The sequence below is a fragment of the Carettochelys insculpta genome, chromosome 18 (genome assembly GCF_033958435.1).
Source record: "Carettochelys insculpta isolate YL-2023 chromosome 18, ASM3395843v1, whole genome shotgun sequence".
Classification (NCBI taxonomy): Eukaryota; Metazoa; Chordata; order Testudines; family Carettochelyidae; genus Carettochelys; species Carettochelys insculpta.
This window is the reverse complement of record NC_134154.1, coordinates 31927132-31939899: the sequence shown is the minus strand read 5'-3', so window position 1 is coordinate 31939899 and position 12768 is coordinate 31927132. Positions and strand designations below refer to the sequence as shown.

At 55.0% G+C, this 12768-nt stretch overlaps 1 protein-coding gene across 2 annotated transcripts in view; it reads left to right on the top strand.

Moving 5' to 3' along the window:
* Positions 1-12768, top strand: part of TTC28 (tetratricopeptide repeat domain 28) — a 483355-nt gene that overhangs the window by 365485 nt on the left and 105102 nt on the right. For both annotated transcript variants that reach the window (XM_075012421.1, XM_075012420.1), the window contains 4 exons: positions 4902-6243; positions 7798-8321; positions 11238-11347; positions 11916-12045. In XM_075012421.1, the coding sequence (XP_074868522.1) occupies positions 4902-6243; positions 7798-8321; positions 11238-11347; positions 11916-12045 (2106 nt within the window). The remainder of the gene's footprint in view (positions 1-4901; positions 6244-7797; positions 8322-11237; positions 11348-11915; positions 12046-12768) is intronic.

Here is a 12768-nt window from a genome sequence, read left to right as displayed (position 1 = left end):
ACACAGCTATCATAGTGCTGACTGTGATACAGATCACTCGCTAGTTTGCTCCAAGATCAAGCTGAGATCCAAGAAGCTGTACCACTCTAAGCCTGCTGGAAGGCCCCGCATTGACGCCAGAAAGACGGCAAACTCGGAGAAAGCTGAGAAGTTCAGAGAGACCCTCCAGGAAAATCTGCACAGCGGCCCTGGGGGTGCCAATGCGACATCCAAATGGCAACATCTGAGGGATACAGTTTACAACACGGCCTTGTCGGTGTTTGGAAGAAGAGCTAGAAACACGAACGACTGGTTTGAAGCTAACTCCGATGAGATGATTCCAGTCATTGAAAAGAAGCGCGCTGCACTCCTGGAGTACAAACGCTCACCGAGCCAGAGTACCCAGCAAGCACTTAGAGAGGCCAGAAGAACAGTACAGCAGACAGCCAGGCGCTGTGCCAACAACCACTGGCTCCAGCTATGCAGCAGCATCCAGACCTGTGCCGACTTTGGTAATCTCAGAGGAATGTACGAGCGTATGAGGAAGGCATTAGGACCCACCCAGAACAAGATGGCACCTCTGAAATCCAAATCTGGTGAGGTCATTGCTGACAAAGCCAAACAGATGGAGCGCTGGGTTGAGCACTACTCCAAGCTGTACTCACGCGAGAACATTGTGGTTGATGCAGCCCTCGATGCCGTCGAGCTCCTACCAGTAATGGACGAACTGGATCAAGAACCAACTGTGGATGAACTGAAGAGAGCCATCGACAGCATTGCAGCAGGAAAGGCCCCTGGCCAGGATGGTGTACCACCAGAGGTAATCAAATGTGCTGCGGACACCCTCCTGGAACCCCTACATGAGCTACTGTGCCTGTGCTGGAAAGAGGGTGGGGTTCCACAGGATATGCACGACGCTAACATTGTAATGTTGTATAAGAACAAAGGAGACAGAAGCGACTGCAACAACTACCGTGGAATCTCCCTCCTAAGCGTCACTGGTAAACTGTTCGCTCGCGTCATCCTTGGCAGACTCCAGAAGATTGCTGAGAGGGTGTACCCCGAATCGCAGTGCGAATTCCGCGCAGAGAGGTCTACCGTTGACATGGTCTTCTCTCTAAGGCAGCTGCAGGAGAAGTGCAGGGAGCAGAGAAAGCCACTCTACATAGCCTTCATCGGCCTGACCAAGGCCTTTGACTTGGTCAGCAGGGATGGTCTGTTCAAACTGCTCCACAAGATAGGCTGTCCTCCACGGTTACTCAAGATGATCCAGTCGTTCCACGAAGACATGAGAGGAACCATCCAATATGACGGCGCATTATCGGATGCTTTCAGAATCAGGAGCGTCGTCAAACAAGGATGTGTGCTTACTCCGACATTGTTTGGGATCTTCGCACTCCTCCTGAAGCATGCCTTTGGATCTTCAACAGAGGCCATCTTGCTGCACACAAGATCTGATGGGAAACTGTTTAAACTTGCAAGGCTGAAAGCTAAGTCTAAGGTGCGAGAAGTCCTCATCAGAGACATACTGTTCGCAGACGATGCTGCTGTAGTGTCTCACACAGAAGACCAGCTTCAAAAACTACTGGATCAGTTCTCCAAAGCGTGCAAGGACTTTGGGCTTACCATCAGCCTAAAGAAGACAAACGTACTCGGTCAGGATGTTGCTGAATCCCCATCAATCAGCATTGACAACTATATGTTAGAGGTCGTCCACGAGTTCGTTTACCTCGGGTCCACCATCACTGACACCCTGTCGTTGGACACTGAGCTAAATAGGATTGGAAAAGCGGCCACAACTCTGTCCAGACTCGGCAAGAGAGTGTGGAGTAACAACAAGCTGTACACTCACACCAAAATGCAAGTCTACAGAGCCTGCATCCTCAGCACCCTCCTTTATGGCAGCGAGACTTGGACCCTGTATGCCTGCCAGGAGAAGAGGCTGAACGTCTTCCACTTGCGCTGCCTCAGGCGCATCCTTGGAATATCATGGAAGGACAGAGTGACCAACACCGCCGTCCTCGAGCAAGCTGGAATCCCAACCATGCACACCCTCCTCAGGCAGCGTCGACTCCGCTGGCTTGGCCACGTCCACAGGATGAATGATGGAAGGATCCCAAAAGACATCCTGTATGGTGAGCTAGCCTCTGGGAAAAGACCTCCTGGACGCCCCCAGTTGCTCTACAAAAATGCCTGCAAGAGCGACCTCAGAGAGGTAGACATCGAGCTGGACAACTGGGAAGAACTAGCAGATGACCACAGCAGATGGAGGCAGGGGTTACACAAGGGCCTTCGGAAGGGTGAGATGAAGATCAGACAGCTAGCAGAGGAGAAGTGAGTGTACAGAAAGCACAATAAGGACTTGCCAGACACCCACCACATCTGCAAGAGATGCAGCAAGGACTGTCACTCTCGTGTGGGTCTTCATAGTCACAATAGACGCTGTAAATGAAGTCCTCAGTTGAAACTTTAAAGGGCGTGATGCATAGTCTATGCAGACTGAAGGATGCCTACTACTACTACTACTACTAGACAGACACCTATGGGTGTGGTCTACATGGTGCTTGGTCCTGCCATGAGGCCAGAGGACTGGACTTGATGACTTCTTGAGGTCCCTTCCAGTTCTAGTGTGCTATGATTCTGTGGCGTGTGGGGAAGAGCTGCTGTGTTGGCTGGGGATGGCGCTGTGCTGTGGGGCCAGGATTGGTGTGTGGGGAAGAGCTGCTGTGTTGGCTGGGGATGGCGCTGTGCTGTGGGGCCGGGAGCAGTGTGTGGGGAAGAGCTGCTGTGTTGGGCTGGGGATGGCGCTGTGCTGTGGGGCTGGGAGAGGTGCGTGGGGAAGAGCTGCTGTGTTGGGCTGGGGATGGCGCTGTGCTGTGGGGCTGGGAGCTGTGTGTGGGGAAGAGCTGCTGTGTTGGCTGGGGATGGCACTGTGCTGTGGGGCCAGGATTGGTGTGTGGGGAAGAGCTGCTGTGTTGGCTGGGGATGGCGCTGTGCTGTGGGGCCAGGAGCGGTGCGTGGGGAAGAGCTGCTGTGTTGGGCTGGGGATGGCGCTGTGCTGTGGGGCCGGGAGCGGTGCGTGGGGAAGAGCTGCTGTGTTGGGCTGGGGATGGCGCTGTGCTGTGGGGCCGGGAGCGGTGTGTGGGGAAGAGCTGCTGTGTTGGCTGGGGATGGCGCTGTGCTGTGGGGCCGGGAGCAGTGTGTGGGGAAGAGCTGCTGTGTTGGCTGGGGATGGCGCTGTGCTGTGGGGCCAGGATTGGTGTGTAGGAAAGAGCTGCTGTGTTGGGCTGGGGATGGCGCTGTGCTGTGGGGCCGGGAGCGGTGTGTGGGGAAGAGCTGCTGTGTTGGCTGGGGATGGCGCTGTGCTGTGGGGCCGGGAGCGGTGTGTGGGGAAGAGCTGCTGTGTTGGGCTGGGGATGGCGCTGTGCTGTGGGGCCAGGATTGGTGTGTGGGGAAGAGCTGCTGTGTTGGCTGGGGATGGCGCTGTGCTGTGGGGCCGGGAGCAGTGTGTGGGGAAGAGCTGCTGTGTTGGGCTGGGGATGGCGCTGTGCTGTGGGGCTGGGAGAGGTGCGTGGGGAAGAGCTGCTGTGTTGGGCTGGGGATGGCGCTGTGCTGTGGGGCTGGGAGCTGTGTGTGGGGAAGAGCTGCTGTGTTGGCTGGGGATGGCACTGTGCTGTGGGGCCAGGATTGGTGTGTGGGGAAGAGCTGCTGTGTTGGCTGGGGATGGCGCTGTGCTGTGGGGCCAGGAGCGGTGCGTGGGGAAGAGCTGCTGTGTTGGGCTGGGGATGGCGCTGTGCTGTGGGGCCGGGAGCGGTGCGTGGGGAAGAGCTGCTGTGTTGGGCTGGGGATGGCGCTGTGCTGTGGGGCCGGGAGCGGTGTGTGGGGAAGAGCTGCTGTGTTGGCTGGGGATGGCGCTGTGCTGTGGGGCCGGGAGCAGTGTGTGGGGAAGAGCTGCTGTGTTGGCTGGGGATGGCGCTGTGCTGTGGGGCCAGGATTGGTGTGTAGGAAAGAGCTGCTGTGTTGGGCTGGGGATGGCGCTGTGCTGTGGGGCCGGGAGCGGTGTGTGGGGAAGAGCTGCTGTGTTGGCTGGGGATGGCGCTGTGCTGTGGGGCCGGGAGCGGTGTGTGGGGAAGAGCTGCTGTGTTGGGCTGGGGATGGCGCTGTGCTGTGGGGCCGGGAGCGGTGTGTGGGGAAGAGCTGCTGTGTTGGGCTGGGGATGGCGCTGTGCTGTGGGGTCGGGAGCGGTGTGTGGGGAAGAGCTGCTGTGTTGGGCTGGGGATGGCGCTGTGCTGTGGGCCTGGGAGAGGTGCGTGGGGAAGAGCTGCTGTGTTGGGCTGGGGATGGCGCTGTGCTGTGGGGCGAGGAGCGGTGTGTGGGGAAGAGCTGCTGTGTTGGGCTGGGGATGGCGCTGTGCTGTGGGGCCGGGAGCAGTGTGTAGGGAAGAGCTGCTGTGTTGGGTTGGGGATGGCGCTGTGCTGTGGGGAAGAGCTGCTGTGTTGGGTGGGGGATGGCCCTGTGCTGTGGGGAAGAGCTGCTGTGTTGGGTGGGGGATGGCGCTGTGCTGTGGGGCTGGGAGCGGTGTGTAGGGAAGAGCTGCTGTGTTGGTTGGGGATGGCGCTGTGCTGTGGGGCCGGGAGCGGTGTGTGGGGAAGAGCTGCTGTGTTGGGTTGGGGATGGTGCTGTGCTGTGGGGCTGGGAGCGGTGTGTGGAGAAGAGCTGCTGTGTTGGGTTGGGGATGGCGATGTGCGGGAGAAGCAGTACTGTGGGCTGTGGTAGTGTGTGTGAAGAGGTTGTCGTGTGGAGCAGAAGGGCAGGGTCAATATGGGAGGGAAAGGCAGTGCTGTGGGGAGGGGCAGTGCGTGGGGCTGGGGGCAGCGCGGTGGGGCTCTTGCTTTCTGAACTCTGTTCCTGTTCTCTCTCAGGAATCATTCACCAGATGAGAGGTGACTACGACTCTGCCTTGAAACTCCACAAGATTCACTTGTCCATCGCCCAGGAGCTGAATGACTACGGTGCTCAGGGCAGGGCCTATGGCAACATGGGCAATGCCTACAACGCCCTGGGCATGTACGACCAGGCTGTGAAATACCACCGGCAGGAGCTGCAGATTTCTATGGAAGTGAATGATCGGGCCTCGCAGGCATCCACACATGGGAACTTAGCAGTGGCATATCAGGCTCTTGGGGCCCATGACCGAGCCCTGCAGCATTACCAAAACCACCTCAACATTGCCCGGGAGCTGCGGGACATACAAAGTGAGGCCCGGGCCCTCAGCAACCTGGGCAACTTCCATTGCTCACGAGGAGAGTACACACAGGCAGCTCCTTACTATGAGCAGTACCTGCGCCTGTCCCCTGAGTTGCAGGACATGGAGGGTGAGGGGAAAGTTTGCCACAACCTTGGCTATGCCCATTATTGCCTTGGGAACTATGAGGAGGCTGTAAAGTACTATGAGCAGGATCTCGCCTTAGCAAAAGATCTGCATGACAAGCTGAGCCAAGCCAAGGCCTATTGCAACCTGGGCTTGGCATTCAAGGCCTTAATGGACTTCAGCAAAGCCGAGGAGTGCCAGAAGTACCTGCTGTCTCTGGCCCAGTCTCTAAACAATTCCCAAGCCAAATTCCGAGCGCTTGGGAACCTGGGGGATATTTTTATATGTAAAAAAGATGTAAATGGTGCAATAAAATTCTATGAGCAGCAGCTGAGCTTAGCCCATCATGTCAAGGATAGGAGATTGGAGGCCAGCGCCTATGCAGCCTTGGGCTCTGCATACAGGATGATACAGAAATATGACAAGGCCTTGGGATACCATACACAGGAACTGGAGGTTTACCAGGAACTAGGGGATATGCCGGGTGAATGCAGAGCCCATGGCCACCTTGCTGCAGTGTACATGTCCCTTGGGAAGTACACCATGGCATTCAAGTGTTATGAAGAACAGCTGGAACTTGGACAGAAGCTGAAGGACCCCAGTATAGAGGCCCAAGTCTATGGCAACATGGGCATCACCAAGATGAACATGAATGTCATGGAGGAAGCGATTGGGTACTTTGAGCAGCAGCTTGCCATGCTACAGCAGCTGAGCGGAAATGAAGCCGTATTGGACAGAGGCCGGGCCTACGGAAACCTGGGGGATTGTTATGAGGCTCTAGGCGATTATGAAGAAGCCATAAAGTATTACGAACAGTACTTATCAGTAGCCCAGAGTATGAATCGCATGCAAGACCAGGCAAAGGCCTATCGGGGCTTAGGAAACGGGCACAGGTAACAAATCCCGCAGGCTGGAATATTGCATGGGCCTGGACAATGAGACCTGTCTTGAAAGTGCATGAGTGGAAATAGCCAAATGATGATTCTGTTCACTATGGTTAACTCTAATGTCCATGTCATTCTATGTTGGCCCATGTCACTGCCAGTATATAGGTGCACGTGCTCTCAGCAGGGGATGGTGTCAGGGAACCTACCTGCAAACACAGAAGCAAGACAATAGGCTGCATTTTTCTCACATTGCAGTCACTAGGTGGCAAGCTGCATGGGCGCTGTGGGGAGACAGAGGTGTGTTTTTAAATGGGAATGGATGGGAAGCTAGGGGATGAGTAGGGAGTAGGTGTGTGTATGGTTTTGAGATAGGAATATGGGTGCACTGCAGGGAATGTACATATGCATTTGTGTGGTTTGGGGTACAGGTGGAGATGTGTCAGTGTAGAGCTTTGGGAGTGTGTTCAGATGTGTGCTGGGAGTGTTGGGCTGTGAAGGATACATGGACACTTGTGGTGGGTGTGTATATACAGATGTGTTTTGGGATTATGTGATGGGGTGCATTTGTGTAGAGATGGGGTGCAATGCAGCTGACTGTGTGCATCTGTGTCAGAAAGGAGTATGGCTGCAATTCATGGAGACTGGGGGCATGTATTTGTACTGCTTTCTTTGGGATGCATGGCTGTGGGGGGGTGTGCACAGATGTGGGTAGGCTAGTGGCTGGGAAGTGCATGTGGAGAGCTGTGGGGGTTTGCTTGCAGATATGGGGGTGGCAATGGAGGTTACATGGGAAACTGGCAGTGTATGTCTACTGACGTGTGTAGGGCATATGGCTGTGAAGGTGTAGGTGTGCAGATGAGGGGTGTAAGGCTCTGGGGGTGTATGTACAGTTGTGTGAGGTGTGTATGGCATTGGGGATGTATGCATACAGTTGTAGGTAGGAGGTACGACTGGGATGTGTGTGTACAGCTGTGTGTAATATGTATGGCTGTGGGGTGCATGGGTACGGTTGGTTGTTAGAGGTGTACAGCTGCCTGTGGCGGGGCACATGCACTGGATGCTGTAGAATGACACAGCTGTCATCTGGGTGGTGGGAGAGGATTGTGAGGGAGGGTGCCTGTGTGTAGCTGTAGGGAGCTACACTGTTGTGTGTTTACAGCCATGTGAGGCAGAGTGTGCGCAGTGGGTACTATGGAGCAATAGAGCTGCGTGGGTGGTAAGGAAAGAAGTTATTCAGGCTGTGCTATTGCCCTGAATCATTAGACTTCCCTTTCCCTGCCCCGCACTCCCTGGAGTGAGGAGTTCACTGGGGGATGCTGAGGAGGCTTGAACAATTCTTTGGGCCTGATTATGGCCTTCAGGAGCTCTTTCTTGCCCTTGCAATTAGGTGCCTGGCAAGTTCACTGATGGTAGCTTTGAAATTCTCCGAGAGCTGGCAGTGGGACCAGGACAGATTTGAGCCAGCTGCAGAGCATAGGTTCTCTGTAGGATGTGATGGGGAAAGATGGTTTTCATGTCACACCCTCAGGCAAGATAAATGCTGCTTTTCTCTCCACACAGGGCAATGGGAAGTTTGCAGCAAGCTCTTGTGTGCTTTGAAAAACGACTGGTGGTGGCCCATGAGCTCGGGGAGGCGTTCAACAAAGCTCAGGCCTATGGGGAACTGGGTAGTCTGCACAGCCAATTAGGAAATTACGAGCAAGCCATCTCCTGCCTGGAACGGCAGCTAAACCTTGCCCGAGAAATGAAAGACCAGGCTCTGGAGAGCAATGCCGCCTGTGGGCTGGGAGGAGTCTATCAGCAAATGGGCGAATATGATACTGCGCTGCAGTACCACCAGCTGGACCTGCAGATTGCAGAAGAGACAAACAATCCCACCTGCCAGGGTAGGGCCTATGGGAACCTGGGATTAACATATGAGTCACTTGGCACCTATGAGAGGGCAGTGGTTTATCAGGAGCAGCATCTCAGCATTGCAGCTCAAATGAACGACTTGGTGGCCAAAACCATGTCCTACAGCAGCCTTGGGAGGATACACCATGCCTTGCAGAACTACTCTCAAGCTGTGATGTACTTGCAGGAAGGTGAGTGTATTATCTGTCTTCAGGGGATGGGACAGAAGGCATGTCCATGTGCAAGGGAGCTAGAAGTGGGAATGTGAGTGTGTGAGTCAGAGATCTTTGCCGACTCTTACAGTCACAAGCAGTTACCCCCCTGGGCACAGTGACCTTCATTAGCGGCTGCCCAGACCTTTCTGTCGCAGCACATTGTGGCAGACAAGGGAATGGCAAAGCTTGTGAAGATCAATCAGTGCCCCGCAGAGGGAAGATTAATGACAAAACTCCAAGCAGCTTTCAGTCTCTTTGTAAAGCGATCCTGCCCTGAGACAAGAGAGGATATCTCTCTGGAGGTGACATAGCAGGCTTGGGAATGACTTGGGTCCCCAAGGCCTGTTTGTGCTGAGGACAAAGATCCCCACAGCCTGTCTGGCTAAACTTGCCTCCTTTGGAAGTGACCTGTTCCTCCCTTCCGAGTAAAGTGGGGTGGAGCTCAGATTTGGCAAAAAAACAACCTCTCAGCCTTGCACTGTGACATCCTTGTTGGAAAGGGGCTGTGTGGTGGGGGGTGGTCAGAGCAGCTGGAAGAATGGGACAGCAGGAGGCCCCATTGGTCCAGCCATGCACGCCTTACCCTGGTGCTGCTGCTGCCTCATTTCCCAGGATAAAAGCATCATCTGTTCAGCCTAGCAGCCACAGCCTGAGGAAGAAGACAAGCCAAGTGGATTGGGAGGGAGGGAGATGGGCTGCAACTTATAGATTAGTGACAGGAGTTAGCCTGCATTTCCTGGAAGCTGACCTGAGCAGGATTTCAATACAGTAGAGGGAATTTCTGTTAAGTTGTTGGTGGGGGAAATCAAGACAGCTCTCTTTCCTGATGGGAGGTGACCTCCCTACTGCTCCAGCTGTTGGGAATCCCTGCAGGCTGATCTTCTGTAGCTGAGCCCGGCAGCCCTTGCAGTGTCTGTGATGCTTGAGACTAATGTGCTGAGATGTGTCTGACCTCCCGGGGGCCCGCAGAGGTGTGATATGCTGAGGGATTTAGGAAATGCCAATGGACATTGGAACTGGAATGAATGTTCTTGGGGTTCAAATCCCTGCCCTGCCTCTAGCTGTAACAGAACCCCTGATGTCTACCAGGAAGGCATTGGGAGATCTGGGGCAGGGCTGGTGCTGAGGCATGTCCTGGTTAGCTAGATGTATTAGCAGCTGGGAGAAAGGAGGAAGAAGTGGAAGGATTCCAGCGCAGCTAGGCAGCTCAGTAGTATTGCTCATCTCTGGTGTTCTGTGGGTTACAAGGCAAGCTGCGCTGGTGAGGTGCTGCCTGTTGTGGATGTGGAGAGGCTGGAGCAGCACAGGGGAAGGGCCTGTGTCTTAATTCTGGTGCCTCCTGCTTCTCCTATCCTGCACTCATGTACCCCTTACAGTAATGTCACTCACCCCTCCTGCTGACCCATTGACGCCAGCAACATAGGGAACCTTACAGGCCGCCCCGACTTACAAACACATTGACTTACGATCATTCATACTTATGACGAACCTCCAGCTCACCCCCACCCCGTGCGCCCCAGCTCACCTCCCCCAGCTGGGGGCTGCAGCCGCACGCCTGGGGCTCCCCTCCAAACCCCGCAGACCTGGCTCTAGTCCCCGTTCCCCAACCCTCCTGCACACCCAGGCCTTGACACCCCCCACTAGGATCAACCCCCCAACTCCCATGTGGCTCCAATCACCCTCCTCCTGCGCAACTGGCTTAGCACATATGGGGCTCCAACCTGCTTCCCCCTCAAGCACCCCAACCTGGTGCACCCCTGTTCAACCCCCCACATCTGGCTGAACCACCCCTCTGGGGCCCCAGCTCACCCCCCCCATGTGTGGGACTCCAACTTCAACTTGTGCCTGGGCTCCAGCTTTCAGCCCCCAGTGGGGCTCCAACCCCCCTCTACTCAACCACCCTGCCCCAGTGCACCCCCTGTTCAGCCCCCGCAACCCGGATCAATCCCTCCCTCCCCCAGCTCCAGCTCACCCCCCACCCCCTGTGCTTGGGACTCTGGCTGTCAGCTGCCGCTGGTGTGCGCAGGAGCTCTATCTCTGCTGCCAGCTCAACCCACACCCACCCCAGTTCACCCCTGTTCAGTCCCCCCTCCGCCTGGCTCAACCTCACCCATCCCCAGCTGACCCCCTCCCTGGCATTTGCTGGGCTGTCAGCCACCAGCAAGTACAGGGCTCCAGCTGTCAGCTGCTTCAGATGCATGATGCTCTATCCCCCCAGCTAATCCCCGCACCTCAGTTCACCCCATTCAACACCCCCACGTCCCAAACTCTCACTCCCCAGCATACGGGGATCTGGCTTCAACCTGTGCCTGGGGCACCCAACACCCTGCACGCGGGGCTTCTGCCCCAACCCCCCCACCATCACCCCTGCAGCCCTGATTCCAACCCCCTGCCTGGGCTCAACCCCTGCCCCAACCCCCAGCTGTCTGCGTCCAACCCCCTGCCAATCCCCAGCTCAACTGCATGCTCCCACCACCCCTGCTGCCCTAACCCACCCCAGCCTTAACCCCACTGCCTCCTCCCAGGACCCAACCCAAGCCCTCCTCAACTTACGCAAAATTCAAGGTACATGAGGGTTGCGTGGAACGCAACCCTTGCATACCTCGATGTATTACAGTATAAGGGTATTTCCAAGTTCCAACCAAATTGAGTTATGACCAGGTGTTTGGAACTTATCCCGTTCATAAGTTGGGGACTATCTGTACAGTGCTTTTCTTCAGGTGAGACCTGCATGCAGGTGAGCGTCCTACTAGCATATCCAGGATCCAGCATGATGTGTGCCTGTCTGCAGACTGGACACCACTATGGGCAGAGGAACCCTCCCTTCATCCAACCTGTGGCTGTGGCACAAAATCTTTTCTCTTGTCTTTACTTATTCCCCTTCTCTTTCAGGACTGAGACTGGCAGAACAACTAGGACGTAGAGAAGATGAAGCCAAAATCCGCCATGGCCTGGGCCTGTCCCTTTGGGCTGGTGGGAATCTGGAGGAAGCTCAGCACCAGGTAAGCAGCAGCTATATGTATTTTTTTTAATATATATATATATTTTTGTAGCTCCTGTTGCAGGAGGCTCTCTCAATCCCTGCAGTGCATCAGGGTGTGGTCTCTTCTTACACATGGCACCTGTTCAGAGATGACTTGTCACTACCCTCCAGGGTGCAGTGTCCTGCCCTGGACGTTGCACATTTTCTCTCTCTCTCATGTCCACATGCACACCAGTGTCTGTGGGTCCAGAGACAAACGTCCATTTGCTTTGGCCTTTGGGTGTTGTAGCCTGGTAATGTTTTGTGAGCTCTGTGGGTCCCCAAATTTTGCATTGTGCCTGAAACCCAGCAGCTGGGCACTTATCTTCCACTACTTAGTGGCCATCTCCTGTGCCTTGGACACTGCAGTAATGGGTGAGGTGAGCTGCTTGCAAACCAGAGGTGGATGGGGCAGACCTGACCCCAGAAAGAGCATGTTGGTCCCAGCTTCTTCCTCAGCCCCCCCCTACCCCCTTCACTGTTGTGCTAGTTGCTACACCTGGGCCTGCTGCAGTGCTGTGTTACCATGAGCTCTTCTCCCCTCCCAGCTCTATCGGGCGTCTGCACTGTTTGAAACCATCCGCCATGAGGTGCAGCTGAGCACAGACTACAAGCTATCACTCTTTGACCTGCAAACATCATCCTATCAGGCCCTGCAGCGAGTGCTCGTCAGCCTTGGTAAGAGACACCTGGGGTTCCTTTGGCTGTTGGGAGCTTGGAGTGTGAGTTCTTCGCTGGCTTTTGGCTTTGACCCAAATTCCAGCAGGGAAGTTCTTCTGTAGTTAGAGCAGCATTCTGGGATCAGGGCTCCTGAGCCTTTTTCTGCTCTTGCTGCTGAGCTGGGCCAGTCCCTTTGGTCTGTATCTCAATTTCCTGGGGTGCAGTGTGAGGATAACTCCTACAGGAGCCTGCTGAGACTGTGTGTAACATCTGTACCAAGCACTGAGGTCCTGGGATGAAGTATAGTTCTGGATATCCTTCCCTTGCGGTTTTGTTGTCTTCGCCTCTCAGCAGCGTGGCCTTCAGTGCCTTGCTTGTGTATGATTCACTCTTGTGCCCCTCAGGGCTGTGCTGGGTCACATCACTGAGACTTCAGTATCCCTGGGGAGAGAGTGAACAACATATAGTGGATGTAAGTCATCTTAATGCATTCCTGGAAGGTGATCAGACCATAGGGAAATGGGTGGGATTGGAACCCTGAAAGAAGAGAAGAGTATAACGAATGTAGGAATTGTCAGTACTGTTTTAAGAACTGTAGGACTTTGTACATATCACCTGGGCTTTGCCAGCTGGAGGTACAGAAGAGTTAAAATTCTGCTTCTAGTGCACAACAGGAGACAGGATGTGGTTGGGGTGATGGTAGTGGGTCATTATGGTTTGGGTTCAGCAATTTATCACAGG